Source organism: Pyxicephalus adspersus, chromosome 2 (assembly GCF_032062135.1).
Source record: "Pyxicephalus adspersus chromosome 2, UCB_Pads_2.0, whole genome shotgun sequence".
Taxonomy (NCBI): domain Eukaryota; kingdom Metazoa; phylum Chordata; class Amphibia; order Anura; family Pyxicephalidae; genus Pyxicephalus; species Pyxicephalus adspersus.
In genome coordinates this window covers 6,199,122-6,213,236 of record NC_092859.1, presented here as the reverse complement: position 1 = coordinate 6,213,236, position 14,115 = coordinate 6,199,122, and the positions used below count along the sequence as shown (strand labels likewise).

The 14,115-nt window shown below is 43.1% G+C and overlaps 1 protein-coding gene across 2 annotated transcripts in view; it reads left to right on the top strand.

Moving 5' to 3' along the window:
* Nucleotides 1–427: 427 nt before the first annotated feature.
* Nucleotides 428–14,115, top strand: part of EFNB3 (ephrin B3) — a 46,954-nt gene continuing 33,266 nt past the window's right edge. For both annotated transcript variants that reach the window (XR_011919239.1, XM_072399325.1), the window contains exon 1: nucleotides 428–1,324. Coding sequence is in view for 1 of the 2 variants with exons in the window: in XM_072399325.1 (XP_072255426.1) it covers nucleotides 1,206–1,324 (119 nt within the window). In the remaining variant the exon portion in view is untranslated. The remainder of the gene's footprint in view (nucleotides 1,325–14,115) is intronic.

The following is a 14,115-nucleotide window of genomic DNA, read 5'->3' as shown; positions in this document are numbered from 1 at the left end:
TGAAATGTTATTTTAGGTTGTTGATTTTTTGTTTTTGTTTTGAAATGACATATAAATGATCACTTTAGAAAACAGAAAAAAAATATTTTGGATTTATTACTATATACATATGTAAATGCACGTTTTTTTTTTCTTCATGCAACCAATACATATTATATATTTTATCATTTTTTAAAAAAAAAATAGAGGCAAAAAAACATAAAATAAATATATTTAAATTTAAATATATAAAAAAATCATTTTTAAATTAAAACAAATGTATATATATTTGTATTATTTTTTTACACATCTTTTGTGTTAAATATGTATTGTTATAATTATATATTTTTATTACTTTTTAATGCATTCTTTTTACATATTATATATATTTTTTTGATATATATATATATCACATATCTATGTTTATATGCGTAGAATCCTAGCAGTTGCCCGCCCCTGCGCGCCCGGCGAACCCTTGGCGTGAAATTTACGCCCACACTCCCTGTCGCCCTAGCTATCGTTCCCACTTTGTCCCTTTTTTAGGACCGGCTTGTCCGGCTGTCACCTGCCCCGCAGGACCTGTGTGTCCCCATATTGAGATCTGCTTGTACATGTGGGTGTGTGTACAATGGTGTGTGTCTGGTTGTACACAGGCGGCCCTGCTCCCCATCTCCCTTGAAATCAGTGCTGTTTAGTAATTTCCATCCCTCCTCCCCCTGCTCTTCCCCTCCCCAGAATTTGAGTCTCTCCTCCTTCCCCCCTCCTCCTCTTTCCACCTTCCCTTTCTTCTGTGTATAGGGGGATTTATACTGCACACTCTGCTTGTAGCTGAACAGAGCCTGCTGCAAGATATTCGCTCTAAGCTCACAGGGGGACACAGAGACAAAAAGAAAAAAAAAAAGAAAATAGGGCCCCTTTCCTTATCCTCCATGCCCATACCCTTCCCCCACCGTCGAAGCCCAAAATGACTAACATCCCCTCGAAGCGGGCTCAAGACCCTGAACCCCTCTCCTCCTGCCTGCAAATATGGTTCAACTTTTTATCCTAAACTTTATCCCATATCCCTGAAATCCCCTTTTTTTCCCAACCAACAAAGGAAGACCCAAACCCCCCATCCTCATCTTCTCCTCTGCACCCCTTAGAATTTTTAACCAAAATCCTAGGATTTCAGGGTAAGCAGAGCGAAAACCGACCCCGTACTTCCCTCCGAAGCCTCGGCAAAAACCATGTTTTTGAAAGAGTTCCTCGCCTCCTTGTACGTAAGGATGCTGATCACCCTTTGGAATTTCTCCGTACTATCAGCGCTGAGCCTGGATCCCATCTACTGGAACAGCTCGAATAAAAGGTACGTCAGTTATAAAGGGGGGCTCTTTGCAAACGTTGCAACCCCCTGCTTTCTTTTTTGCATTTTTTGTTTTTTTGTGTTTCTCCGCAACCTACCTACCTTTTATACCATCATGTGAAATGCGTTATATTTTCACCGTATCGTTTTCGAGCATGCATTTATGCTTCTCGTGTCATTAGGGTTGTACATAATTGTTCACAACGCACACTTTGCAAGCTTCCAGTCTTCCTACCTCAGTTAAAAAACAGAGATGGAGTTGGGGGGAACCTGCCTGCAGAATTTTTGTTTTTCGGGAGGAGAAAGGGGGGGTACTACAAATTGCAGAAAGCCCCGCAGGGCCGGAGTCTACTCCTCTCTGCTTCATAAATATAAATATTGAGTTATCCACAGGAGTCGGTTCCACTTGGTTGCTTTATGCAGAATTGCCACTTGTCGGGTTGTTTTTTTTTTAACCAGCAAATTTTACCAAAATTGGCATTTTGGTTATTCTGTCCTGTCACTTTTGGGGGAAGACTGTACAGGTAGTGAGTCATTTTTATTTTTAAGTTTGATTGGTGAGCAGATGCGGTGACATTTGCAAGTAATACGGTGACATTTGCAAAGGTTAATTTAATGTTAATTTGTACAGATTTACGCATCTTCAGCTGCCAATTAAAAAAAAAAATTCTAAAATTTTTGATATATATATATTAAAACTTAAGTTGATTGTTAATTGTTCATTAAATCCACACTCTGCGTTCTCAAATCGCTTTTCCGTAATCCAACTTTTCACACGGATCAATTTGGGCCCCGTAACCGGTCAAGTCACGCGAAAAGGTAACATAAAAGCCGTAACCAACAATACAAAAATTTTACACGGCCCGCCAGAGGTTTACCGTCATGCCGGAAAATTTCTGTGACCAATCAAAGATTGTTCCTTTTCCTTGTTGAAAGGAGAACAATACTTTCGCTGCGCGTGTGTGGCCGCGCGTAAAATTGGACTAGTCGGGGAAATCTGCAGTAGGCTCAGGTGCGTGCTGGTAAATTAGGGAAGATTCTGCTCTGTTTTTTTTATTTTGCACAGAGCAATGCGCACAATCAATCAGGGCCAGTTTCCAGGTGACTTCTGATTGGTTACTGTGGCTGACTGCCCTTTGCGCTCTGAAAAATTGCGTTTTGGTGATCCAATATGAATAGCCAGTTGGTGAGTTTGTGTTGGCTTAGCGTGAATGATTGTAAAATTGGAATTTACAGAAATTTTTACGGAAATTGGGTAATGTGTTGCTAAATTTTGTCATTGGATTTTGGATGTTGGCTTGTCAAATATGAAATTTACGTAAAGGCGATCAAATCAGCTGCCTACAATGTGGCGTAAAAATGGCAAATATACATGAAAGGATCCGGAAACCCAACCAATGGAGGTTAACATACGGACGGCCCAAAGTAAGTAGTTGGGTGGTTTTTGCTACATTACCGGATGATGAAGACCATAATAGCACCATGGCAGAAATGAAGGTGAGGTGTTCCAATAGGGCGCGAGGATTTTAGTAAGAATTCGCATGCCGTCCATGTGTGTGCCATTGGCAAATCTGGTCTAAAATAATCTGAACGTCATGTTCAGTCCTGCGTGGTGAGGTAGCTGGCCCCGTGTTACAATCATAGCAGTCAATTCAAAAACCTAAAACCATATCTAAAAAAATAGAATAACTTACCAAGCCACAAGTCAAGGTGTTCTGCTGCAGCCAATCAGCTTACAGTTTTCCTGAGTAGAAAGTGGAATATAATTGGTCATTACGAGTTACTGTACAGTGTTCAGCTTATTCACCAATACAGTGCAAGGTGAAGGGTCTGTATCAACCAATCAGAATCATTTCTCTTCTTGTCATATGCTTTGCTGCACTTAACCCACCACAGCCAATCAGTTTTCCTGGGCAGAAAGTGGAATATGATTGGTCATTATGAGAAACTGTGTTTAGCTTATTCAGTAATACACTGAAAAGTGAAGGGTCTGTATCAGCCAATCAGAATAATTCCTGTGCTCTTCTGATTTGAGTAAGTTGAATTCTGATTGGTTGGTAAGAAATGAAGCACTATAACCCCAGTCGATCATTACTGTTTATTTAAATATATATATATAACTCTGACATATACTGCAGCTTTGTATGCACAATAAGTCTTTGGAGCAGAGGAGCTGACACTCTAATATCCCTCCAGGTATCATCTGTTGTCACCATTCCCACTTCTCAATGTGAGATGCTGGCTCAGGGATGGCACCGTCATGTAAATCCCGGCACAGATCTGCCCCTGCTGTGGTTTTTCACTTATAACAGAGAAGTTAGTATTATTACAGATGAATATAGCGGCAACATATTATGTAGCACAGTACATAATCATATTACTTACTGACCTGCAAAACTCACAATCTAAACTCTCTTCCATAGTCATATGTGGCTGACATAGACCAAGCTCAGTTGGTTAGGAGCAAGCCAGTTTACGGTGTGGGTGAAAAGTGGAGGAAACCCAGGGAGGACATACAAACTCCATGCAGATAGTGTCCTGGTTTAAAATGAAGATCCCAGTGCTGCAAGGCCAGAAAACAAACTCACCATATAGCCACCATACAGTCTGATCACGGGGGTAAAGGAGACTGAGGAAATGCTTCTTCTTGCCTGCGGCAGACTGATGACATCATCTCAGCCTAGGCACCTAGTGTCTAGGCTGAGACTAGACAGTCTAGTCAGAGGATGGGATTTGCCATTATTTTCACCTGGCGATCCTGCCAGTAGTACGCTTCCTGTGCAAGGGTGAAGGCCAGGACTACAGAAACCTCCCCCTCTCTTCTTCCCCATAGATAGGTAATGCCAGAGATTTCTTACAAATTACATTTATTTTGTACAGATTGCGGCTAGAATTTCGCTACCCAAGATTCTCATTCATGAAAATGCAGCACTGGCATGGCTGTCACCCGACATCAGCTGGCTACATGGCATCAGCCAATGATTTCTGTTATTTCCAATGGGGAGGACGCAGCGGGACGCCTTCCACTTGTCCAAGCCCCTCCCCTCTTTACAGCACTTATTTCTATTAAATATGACAAATGCAATTCAGAATGTGATTGGTTATACAGGACTAGATCTCAGGAAGCCCCACCCACTGCCCATGTGGCGAGCTCTGTGAATTCTGCAGTGGACGACGGTAAACATTACCGCTTCACTGATCGCAAGTTAAACATTCGCTCACCTTTGCTCATGTAAAACTATTGTTGCAAAGCTTTTTTTTTGACCGTGGTCACTTTTTCGTGTCTATTTTTATCATCTCATTACAGACGCTCGTACTCAGCATGCGCCGAATTCCCACATGTTTCCATGTTACGCATCGCAATCTCGTGATTTTGTTTTTAGTTATTATTTAATGATCACATGACTTTTTATTAATGTAATGATCACATGACTTTTTATTAAAGTAATGATCACATGACTGGCATTCGCCTCTTTCCGAGCGGTTGGACCAGAGGGGCGTTTTGCGCTTCCAATTTTACATGCCGCACTATTGATGTGTTTATTGCAGGAGTAAAACTAGAATGTCGATGTGTTAGGGGCAGAATATTGCGAACATCTATATGTCAATCGAACCTCCATGAAGGGTTCCGGGAGACGCCTGCGTTGCCTCGTCTTGATGAGGCGGCTGGGCCAGCTGCAGCAAGCACTGACGTGCCGCCTATGGGGCTTGTTGCGACTTGTAGTTCTCTAGTGATGGTGGAGCGGCGGGTCTGATTGGCATCCTGTGAGTCACGCCGACCTGTATTGTGTATATATAGATGGGTGGGTGTCACCGCAACAAACACAATGCAACGGTGAGGAGGATGAATATTTAATGAGAAACTGTTTGGAACACAGCCCCAGGGGCCCTAAGGTGCTGAGGGGGCCCCGTGCACACGGGAAAAATGCTGAGCCATGCTTCTCACCAGAATCATAATTATATAGATTGTTTATGTTGTAGCTGCTGATGGTAGTTGTGTGTAGTCATATAGCTCTAACATATACTATAATGCTGTACAGAACACTGAACCTCTGTACAGAGGAGCTGACACTCTAATGCCCCACTCCCCACAGTCACACACTATTATACATTTATATAGCTCCAACATATACTGCAGTGCTGTACAGAGAACACTGAGCCAGTCCCAGCAGTCTCTGTACAGAGGAGCTGACACTCAGATGTACCCCCCACAGTCACACACTAATATTATACAATGATATAGCTCCAACATATACCATAGCACTGTAAAGAACATTAAGCCAGTCTCTGTAAAGAAGAGCTCACACTCTAATGCCCAACCCCCCCCCCACAGTCACACACTAATATTATACATTTTTTAGCTCCAACAGAACATTAAGAGAGTCTCTGTACAGAGGAGCTGACACTCTAATCTCCCCCACAGTCACATACTATTATTATTATTATGCATTTATATAGCTCCAATATACCATGGCACTGTATAGAACACTAAACCAGTCTCTGTGCAGAAAAGCTGACACTCTAATGTCCTCCCCCCCTGTCACACACTAATATTATACATTTGTATAGCTCCGACATACACCATAGTGCTGTACAGAACACTGAACCAGTCTCTGTGCAGAGGAGCTAACAATCTAATGCCCCCCCCCAAGTCACACACTATTAATATACCTTTATATAGCTCCAATATATACCATAGCGCTGTACATAACACTGACCCAGCCTCTGTACAGAGGAGCTGACACTCTAATGCCTCGCCATAGTCACACACTATTATCATACATTGATAAAGCTCTGACATATACTGCAGTGTTGTAATCACATTCAGCAGGCTTCTTGCAGTATTTGTAAGGGGGACTGCAGCCTCTTGTCACATGATGCCGTGTGGCCCCCCTGCAGGGGTGGCCCCAGGTAACACGTCACCATTTATCTCCTATATTCACCCATTCAAGGTGAGTTGGATAGATATATCTAGCTCGCAGTCTGGTGCGGAAGGTGTTTTCCAGGACGTACCACTGCGTTGTGTCCAGTTTAAATGGAGAATGTTCACGCTTGGCTGGAATATAGATTATTACTGAGAATGTGCAAAACTCGACCAGCACTTAATCAGAGAAATTCATCTGCACTTTGATCTCATCTGTAAAAAGAAGCGCCTGATTGGTTGTCACCAGTGATGAGGTGACACTAAAAATAGCCGACTGCAAGCCGATAGAAAGATTATGTTCATGGAATAAATGTTTGCTTTCAGATAGCTGAAGTACCTGTAGTTTTCATATTAGCTTCTGGGGTGGGGGGGACAATCTGATCCGAATCAGGGCTTCATTGCTTTGCTCAGTGCTGTCAGTCTAACACAGGAAAGATCCTTACAGGAGGAAAGATCACAGGAATTCTCATACACATCTAGAGGACTCTACTGTCTGGCAGGGGTGCCATGAAAGCAAGAACATTTTTCCTTTTTTTGTGGTGACGCGTATTTTGGTATAGGTTCACTTGTATACTTTATGCACTGGATACTTTTATATAATGTTAAGAATGCAATTGTTGATGAGGCTTTCATATTTCTACTTGTTTGCTGTTCCATATTCATGTTTTGCTACTTTGTATATAACTTTGAATTCGCTCCCCCTTGTGGCCATCAGTATATCAAGAATGAGATTAGCATTCTAGTTTACTAGGAGTAACACAGATGACCTTTTGTACACATCATATTGAATAGTCCTTGGTACATTTTTATGGATGGATTAAGGAAGAGTTTGAACGTCTGACAGGTTATATTTTGCCACTTTGTGCCACTGGGGACATTAACCTTCACTTCCTGTCCCAGTGACAACAGTAAAAGCTCAGATTTCCTATCATTCTTGATTTCTTGTGATTGTTCAATCACATCGATGAGACTTCATTGAACACATTTAGAAAATGTATTGCAGTACCCCCTCCTCCTGTGGAGGGCAGTAAGACAGTCCAGTCTGTGCAGGTCGGCATACGACAGGTCCCCTTTAAGGAACACCAGCCAAGTGATTATTAGGGATCCCCATTGGTGGGATTGTCATCGGCTGGTGGAGCCCCTGTGGCTGCACACAGGAATCCACTGACGGTGACACATACTCAGTGACAGATCTAGGCTAAGCTAAGGGGACACCTCCCATTATCTGCACTTTACTCCGCTGTCCTCCATTCTGGGGAAGGAAGACCAAATGCCTCATTCTCCTCTCCTACTTGTGCAGTACCTGGACAAGATGCATGGGAAACATTTTACATACAGGGTCCTATCTCTGCATTAACAATTCTTGTTTATTAGCTGCATCACATGACCAAAAAAAAGCCTAGGCAGCCCAAATCGTGTGTTTTCTGGCCATCAATCATTGTCTGTAGTGTACAGACAGACCTTGTCTGGTAGACTTACATCGAGGTTAGAGGGTAGAGAAGGCTAAGCTATGACAAAATTTCACTTATGAATGGTTTGACAGCTGCAAAGAATTACCAAAAGGATTACCTTAATTTCTGTATGTGATTTTCAGTAAATCGGCCTCTCTCCAGAAAGACAGCACCATCTTTGTTCAGGTATCATCTGGGGTAGCCATTTCTGAGATGCTGTTTCAAGAGGGATCACACATTCATGTAAATCCTAGAGACACATATCAGCTTTGAATGCTGAGACTGAGGAAATGCTTTCTGCTGCCTGCAGCAGACTGATGACCTCATCTAAGACTAGGCGCAGTCACTAGACTGGGACTAGACTGGATTTTTAAAGAAAATAAACTATTTCTATTAAATGAACCTGGTTGCTGTACGGTGGTTCATGTATCCGACACTGGGCCCCTGTGTAGAACTGACTTTGGGCCCCCCTGCCAAACTGACCTGAACCCCCTATGGGGGCTTCTTTTGGCTGAAGAGCGTCTGGGGCTCCTTTGCACCTCCCTATGACTGCCCCTTTTGCTTTATATCATGACACACCAGGAACTGATTGATATTTTTGCCAATCAATTGCTCCTCGGGGGCGTGCCCTTGACTTCTCAGTGTATTGAAAGGTGCCCTCCCAGGAGGTACCAAATGATTGTTTGTGTTATCAGATCCGTCATAAATGGGCTTTTTCAATAAATTCTGAGTCTTTAATGAAAGTCTATGAGCTGGAAGTCAGAGGTGAAAGGTCGCCTGTAGTCTAGCAGTCAGTGAGCAGCATTTTCAGGGTGAATAATGATTGCTGGACACCATCCATTCACAAAATCTGCAATGAGCTGGCATGTGGTGGTTTTAAAGCTACCGTCACATTCGACGTGATTGCCACTTGGTCAGATGAAATTTTTCATGGCCACAATGAGCATCATTGGTGGGGTGATTGACTGGCATGTCAAGATTAATGGGAAATTTTTAAAAATTACAACCAAGCCAGCAAAGCTCATGGAAATTTAAAGGAAAGCCATTGTAAAAAAAAGCCATTGGTGTAGCCAATTGTTTGTTACCCATTCATTATTTACAGGGGCGTGGCAGGGGGCATGTCATTTTGCTGGCATACTGAGCAAAAAGTGTCCCTATGCCCAAATGTTGGGAGGTGCAGCAATGACGGCACGGTGTTCAAATCACCGTACAAAATCTGATTGACGTTACCTAAATTTGGCGTTGGAGTTCCATCGTCTCTGTACCCGTGCCCGGTATGCTCGTATTTCATGTCACACTCTATTTTGGGATGAATTCATGAATACAGATGAGCAAGTTTGTTCAGAAAGAACGTTGATCGATGAATCATCTGACTGGGAACTTTTTGATTATTGTGACTATACAGGTAGGTTATCGTCAGAATTATGATTTTCCAAATTTATAAATGGTGCAAATTTAATGACGCATCACCTGAAAAAGGGGGTGCCACCTGTGTTGCTGTGACCGTTCTGATTGGTGCCGAGCAATCCTGACAACACGGATTTGCAGATGGAGGTTGTAAACCTGGACAAGGTGATAAATGGTCACAATTTATGCCGTACAATGCCAGCTCCTCTGTGATGACGGTTTTATAGCCGTTTCCCTCTTAGAACTGGGAGTTTAATACCTGGAAAGCAATGAAGCGCAAATTACGACACCTGGGGGAACTCGGCATGCAAGGCAAAGTGAGGAGACGCCAGTCTACTGGCCAATCAGAAGTAAAGCTTCACCATCTGGAGAAACTGAATGGATGGATGCAGTATTCTCCCCAGACCCTTTTAGCGGGGCGCACTACCCAGCACATATCACTAACCACCCGGCTATTTTTCGGTGGTTACTCAAGAGTTGGCTCACAATACAAGGGCTGCCACCCACCTACAATTTCTTCCCACCTAGTCAAAAAAAATTTCTGGGTCAAACACTGGATAGATGGGACTGCCATGGTGTAGAGGGAAGGTGTCTACTTACCATACCAGGTAATCATGTTATAGGAGGCGCCATTGGCAGGCTATGCTCACATGCTCTGGTGCAAAATAACCAATTCTGGCACCGGAATAATTTGCATACAGCTAGGGTAAAGGTTATAAAATAGATCAAGGTAATGGGAAGGGTTAGTGTTAGGGTTGTAGCTAGGGTTAGGGTAGGTTCAAACAAGGACAAGCATTCCCACATGGCTCCAGGCGGCTGGTTGTTTGTCAGCCAATTGGCCACCCACGCCACAATTGCCCACTGCCCCTCCATTCATTCCCTCCTGGGCTGCTGCAGATAGGTGTGAGCAACCTCACCGACAGCCTAAATGTTACAGGTAGCATTGGTGTTACAGGAGGTGTTAATGTGAGGATCACAGAAGGGGTTTTCATTCTAGGAATATAGGGGGAGTTAGTATAACAGTTGGTAAGGGGGTTACAAGAATTTTAGGGTTATAGGCATGGTTAGTATTAGGGTTACAGGGAGTCTTGGTAATAAGTTTACGAGGGTAGTTATTGTTGGGGTCAAGGTGCGTTAGTTTTAGGGATACAGGTAAGATTTGTGTTGGAGTTACAGGCACAGTTATTGTTGGAGTTACAGGGAGTGAAAGGTTTAGGGTCACAAAAAGGGGTTAGTGTTGGGGTCACAGGAAGGGTTGTGTTAGGATTACAGGGAGTGTTAGGGTCATGGGGTTAGTATTAGGTTTACAGGGAGTATTAAGGTCATGGGGGTCAGTATTAGGTTTACAGGGAGCGTTTGTGTTGGGGTTGCTGAGAGGGTTCTTGTTAGGATTTTAGGGAAGATTAGCATTAGGTTTACAGAGGGAGTAAGTGTTAGGGTCACCAGGGGTAATGTCACAGGGAGGGTTCATATTAGGGTTACATGGAGTGTTAGGGTGACAAGGAAAGTTAGTATTATGGTCAGAGAAGGGGTGTAATGTCTCAACACAGCATACCCAGGCTCCTGAAGCTAAACAGGATAGTATCATCCACATGTTCCCCTTCTTCCCTGATCCACCCCATAGTACCCATAATGCCCTGCACACTTACCCTATGCAGAGTTTGACAAATAATTAAAGGCCTGCACAAAAAAAATCAATTGGTGGGTTGACTATATCTTCTGAACCATCAGTTTCCTGTTTCATCATCCTCACTGTCCACCCAAACTGTATTATTTAATTGCAGTGAATGAAAACTGGGGTAAGTGCCCTGGCTGGGGTGTCTGGTAGAGCTGCATGAATTACATGACTGGCTGAACGGAGATACAAATTGGCGGGTATGGCAGTTCCTATAATGTGGTATTTCGTTGCTTTCTTTACAGCAAACCTCCAATTAAAGAAAAAAAATGTATTTTCATGGTTTTCTAGCTGCTGCTGAAGCTGAGGCTGCAATTATCTCTCTGGAGGATCTCAGTTCTTGCAGCGGAATCATACTGATGAGTCTGAACCTTATGGGCACCTGAAGACCTTTTCCCTCCCCTAGCTGGTGTCGCTCAGCGATAATGTGTCACCCCCCGCCCCCGCCTCCTCTTTGCTGTCAGGGGCCATTCCCAATGGTACTTCCAACGCACGCGGCCAACAGGTAAAAATAAAAGTACATTTAAGGTTTTACTGTTTTGCCACCCGGGGCTGTTTTAGAAAAAACCTGGACCCCGGGCAAATTATGAAGTGGGATCCAAATTCACTTGAGTAATTGCCCCACCCTTAAACCAGCCTTGGTTGCCATGCATTAGGCAGCTCATTCAAATGAATATGCACACAAACAAAAACCACAAAAAAATGCTGAAGGAAGCCCCACCCCTGAGGAGAACATCCCATGTGATCTCTGAAAGCCAATTATAAGTTAGATTTTAAAACTTATAAAACATGAGAGGCTAAAGTGCAGATATTCAGATATAGAGCCAAATGGGCTCCCAGCAGGGATGGGGGGAATACAGACTTTAAAGTTTACCTGTATAGTTTAAAATGTTCATAAACCAGCCATGCATGATGGCCCTCCAATGCCCCAGGTCACACGCCAAATTATCAGTGAATGCAGGCCCTGGGGCCACCTCTTTCAGCTTGCCTTTAACTTTCAGCTTGCCTCTAAAGCAGCCACTTTAGCCAATCACTTTGCTGTGAGCTGCACCCCTGCAATGCATTTTGGCAAAGCACACCAACATGCCATGTTTCTGAAACCACAGGATCCATAGTGGCCTTGAGGGTGGACGCCTCCTCAGCAGCTCCTTGGCTGAACCCGTCGTCGGCGTCGGCCACCTTTTGTATGATTTTGTTCCTGTTATTTTATATCGACATCTGATGAGGAAGGACAATTTCCCTCCATTAGAGAGAAGGTTCTAGAGAAATAGGTCACAGACAATTTACCAAATAGACTTGGTGGGAGCCTCAGGCAGAGGACAGGCTGACATCTGGGAGGCTGACAGGGTGAAAATTGCTAATCTTTTCAGAGTGCAAGAGGAAAAAATAGAAGTGAAAAGCTAAATGTTAAAATAAGCAAATATTGTCCAAATACAAATGTGTATTGTTACTGGAATACGGGGTCCCCTGTGTATTTTGTCAGCAGTTCAGTGCTTTTTTTTTCTTTGTGCAGCTACTTCCTATAATAAAGACCACAAAGGATGGTCTTGTCTCCACCCCCTGTGTAGTTTTCTCCAGACATTCTGTGGTGGGTGGGTCTTGACAGGCCCCTCCCACATCTCTTCTTTCTCTATAGTCTATAGTGATGATGTCACTCCCATTTCCACAAGGTAATATCTGAGTTTGTAAAGGCACGAAGTGGATTTATATCCCATGCCATTTGCTTTGTTTCTGGTCACTCTAACAAGGTAAGGGGAATTCTTTCAATGAGGACATCTGTTTTGGGTACAACTAAAAGAAGGATTCCCCTCACTTTTAGATATTAGATATTCTGTCGCCATGTTGTGGGGGGGGGGTGAAGGATATTAAATACCTGGAAGTGATCCATGCGAAGTGAATCCCTGGGTCGAGGACCTGTTATGATCCCTGGGTCGGGCTCTTGTTACGATCCCCAGGCTGGGGTCTTGTTACGTTCCTTGGGTCCAGGTCTTGTTACAATCCTTCTGTCAGGGTCTTGTTATGATCCCCAGTTTGGGGACTTTGTACGAACCCCTGGATTGTTTTCTTTTTACATTTCCCAGGTTAGGGTCCTGTTTGAATTCTCAGGTCAAAGTCCTGTAACCATTGCCAGGTCAGGGCCTTGTTACCATCTCCTGGTTTGGAGCCTTGTTACCATGCTGGGGTTGGAGTGTTGTTACCATCCCGGGGTTGTGGTCTTATCATGATTCTTTGTGAAGGCCTTATTACAATCCAAGAGTCAGGGTCAGGGCCTGGTGCCTTTCAGTTTTGCTTGTTGTCTGTCATAGACCTCTCAAGAGATAGGCTAAACGCATAGTGTGACGTAAAACGATCAGTGACTCACATATTAGTACAGCGGCACCTGACCTCAGGGTCAGCCCACGACAGGCCATCATGGCATTTCCAACATCTGCCTTCCTACGGGGATTCAGTTTCCTGAAACTCGTTGAGCTCTGCCAAGCAATTAAAAAATTAGCCTTAATCCTTTGAGAGGTGATGGGGCAATTTCTCCATGGCCATGCAGCTGTGTGGGCATTGCAAGGATAATGCTTCAGTCAAGTTTGGTATTAAAACGAACACGGGGGTGCAACCTACATACTAACCAGCTGTACCTTGCGTCAGAGTGATAACCGCACCATATAATAATACAGAGTATACACCGATAATGATCACACCTCACCGTATAATAATACAGAGTATACACCGATAATGATCACACCTCACCGTATAATATTACCGAGTATACACCAATAATGATCACACCAAACCATATTTTAATACTGAGTATACACCGATAATAATCACACCGCACTGTATAATAATACTGAGCATACACTGTTGATGGTGTCACCGTAATAATAATTCCGAGTACACACTGATAACCACACTGTATAATAATACTGAGTATACACCGATAATGATCACACTGCACTGCATAATAATACCAAGTATACACCGATAATGATCACACTGCACCATATAATATTACCGAGTATACACCAATAATGATCACACTGCACTGTATAAAAATTCCAAATATACACTGAAAATGATCACACCGCTCTGTATAATAATACTGAGTATACACCAATAATGATCACACCTCACTGTGTAATATTACTGAGTATACACCGATAAATGATCACACTTCACCGTATATTAATACCAAGTATACACCGATAATGATCGCACTGCACCGTATAATAATACTGAGCATACATTGTTGATGATGTCACCGTTATAATAATTCTGAGTATACACTGATATCCACACTGTATAATAATACTGAGTATACACCGATAATGATCACACTGCACTG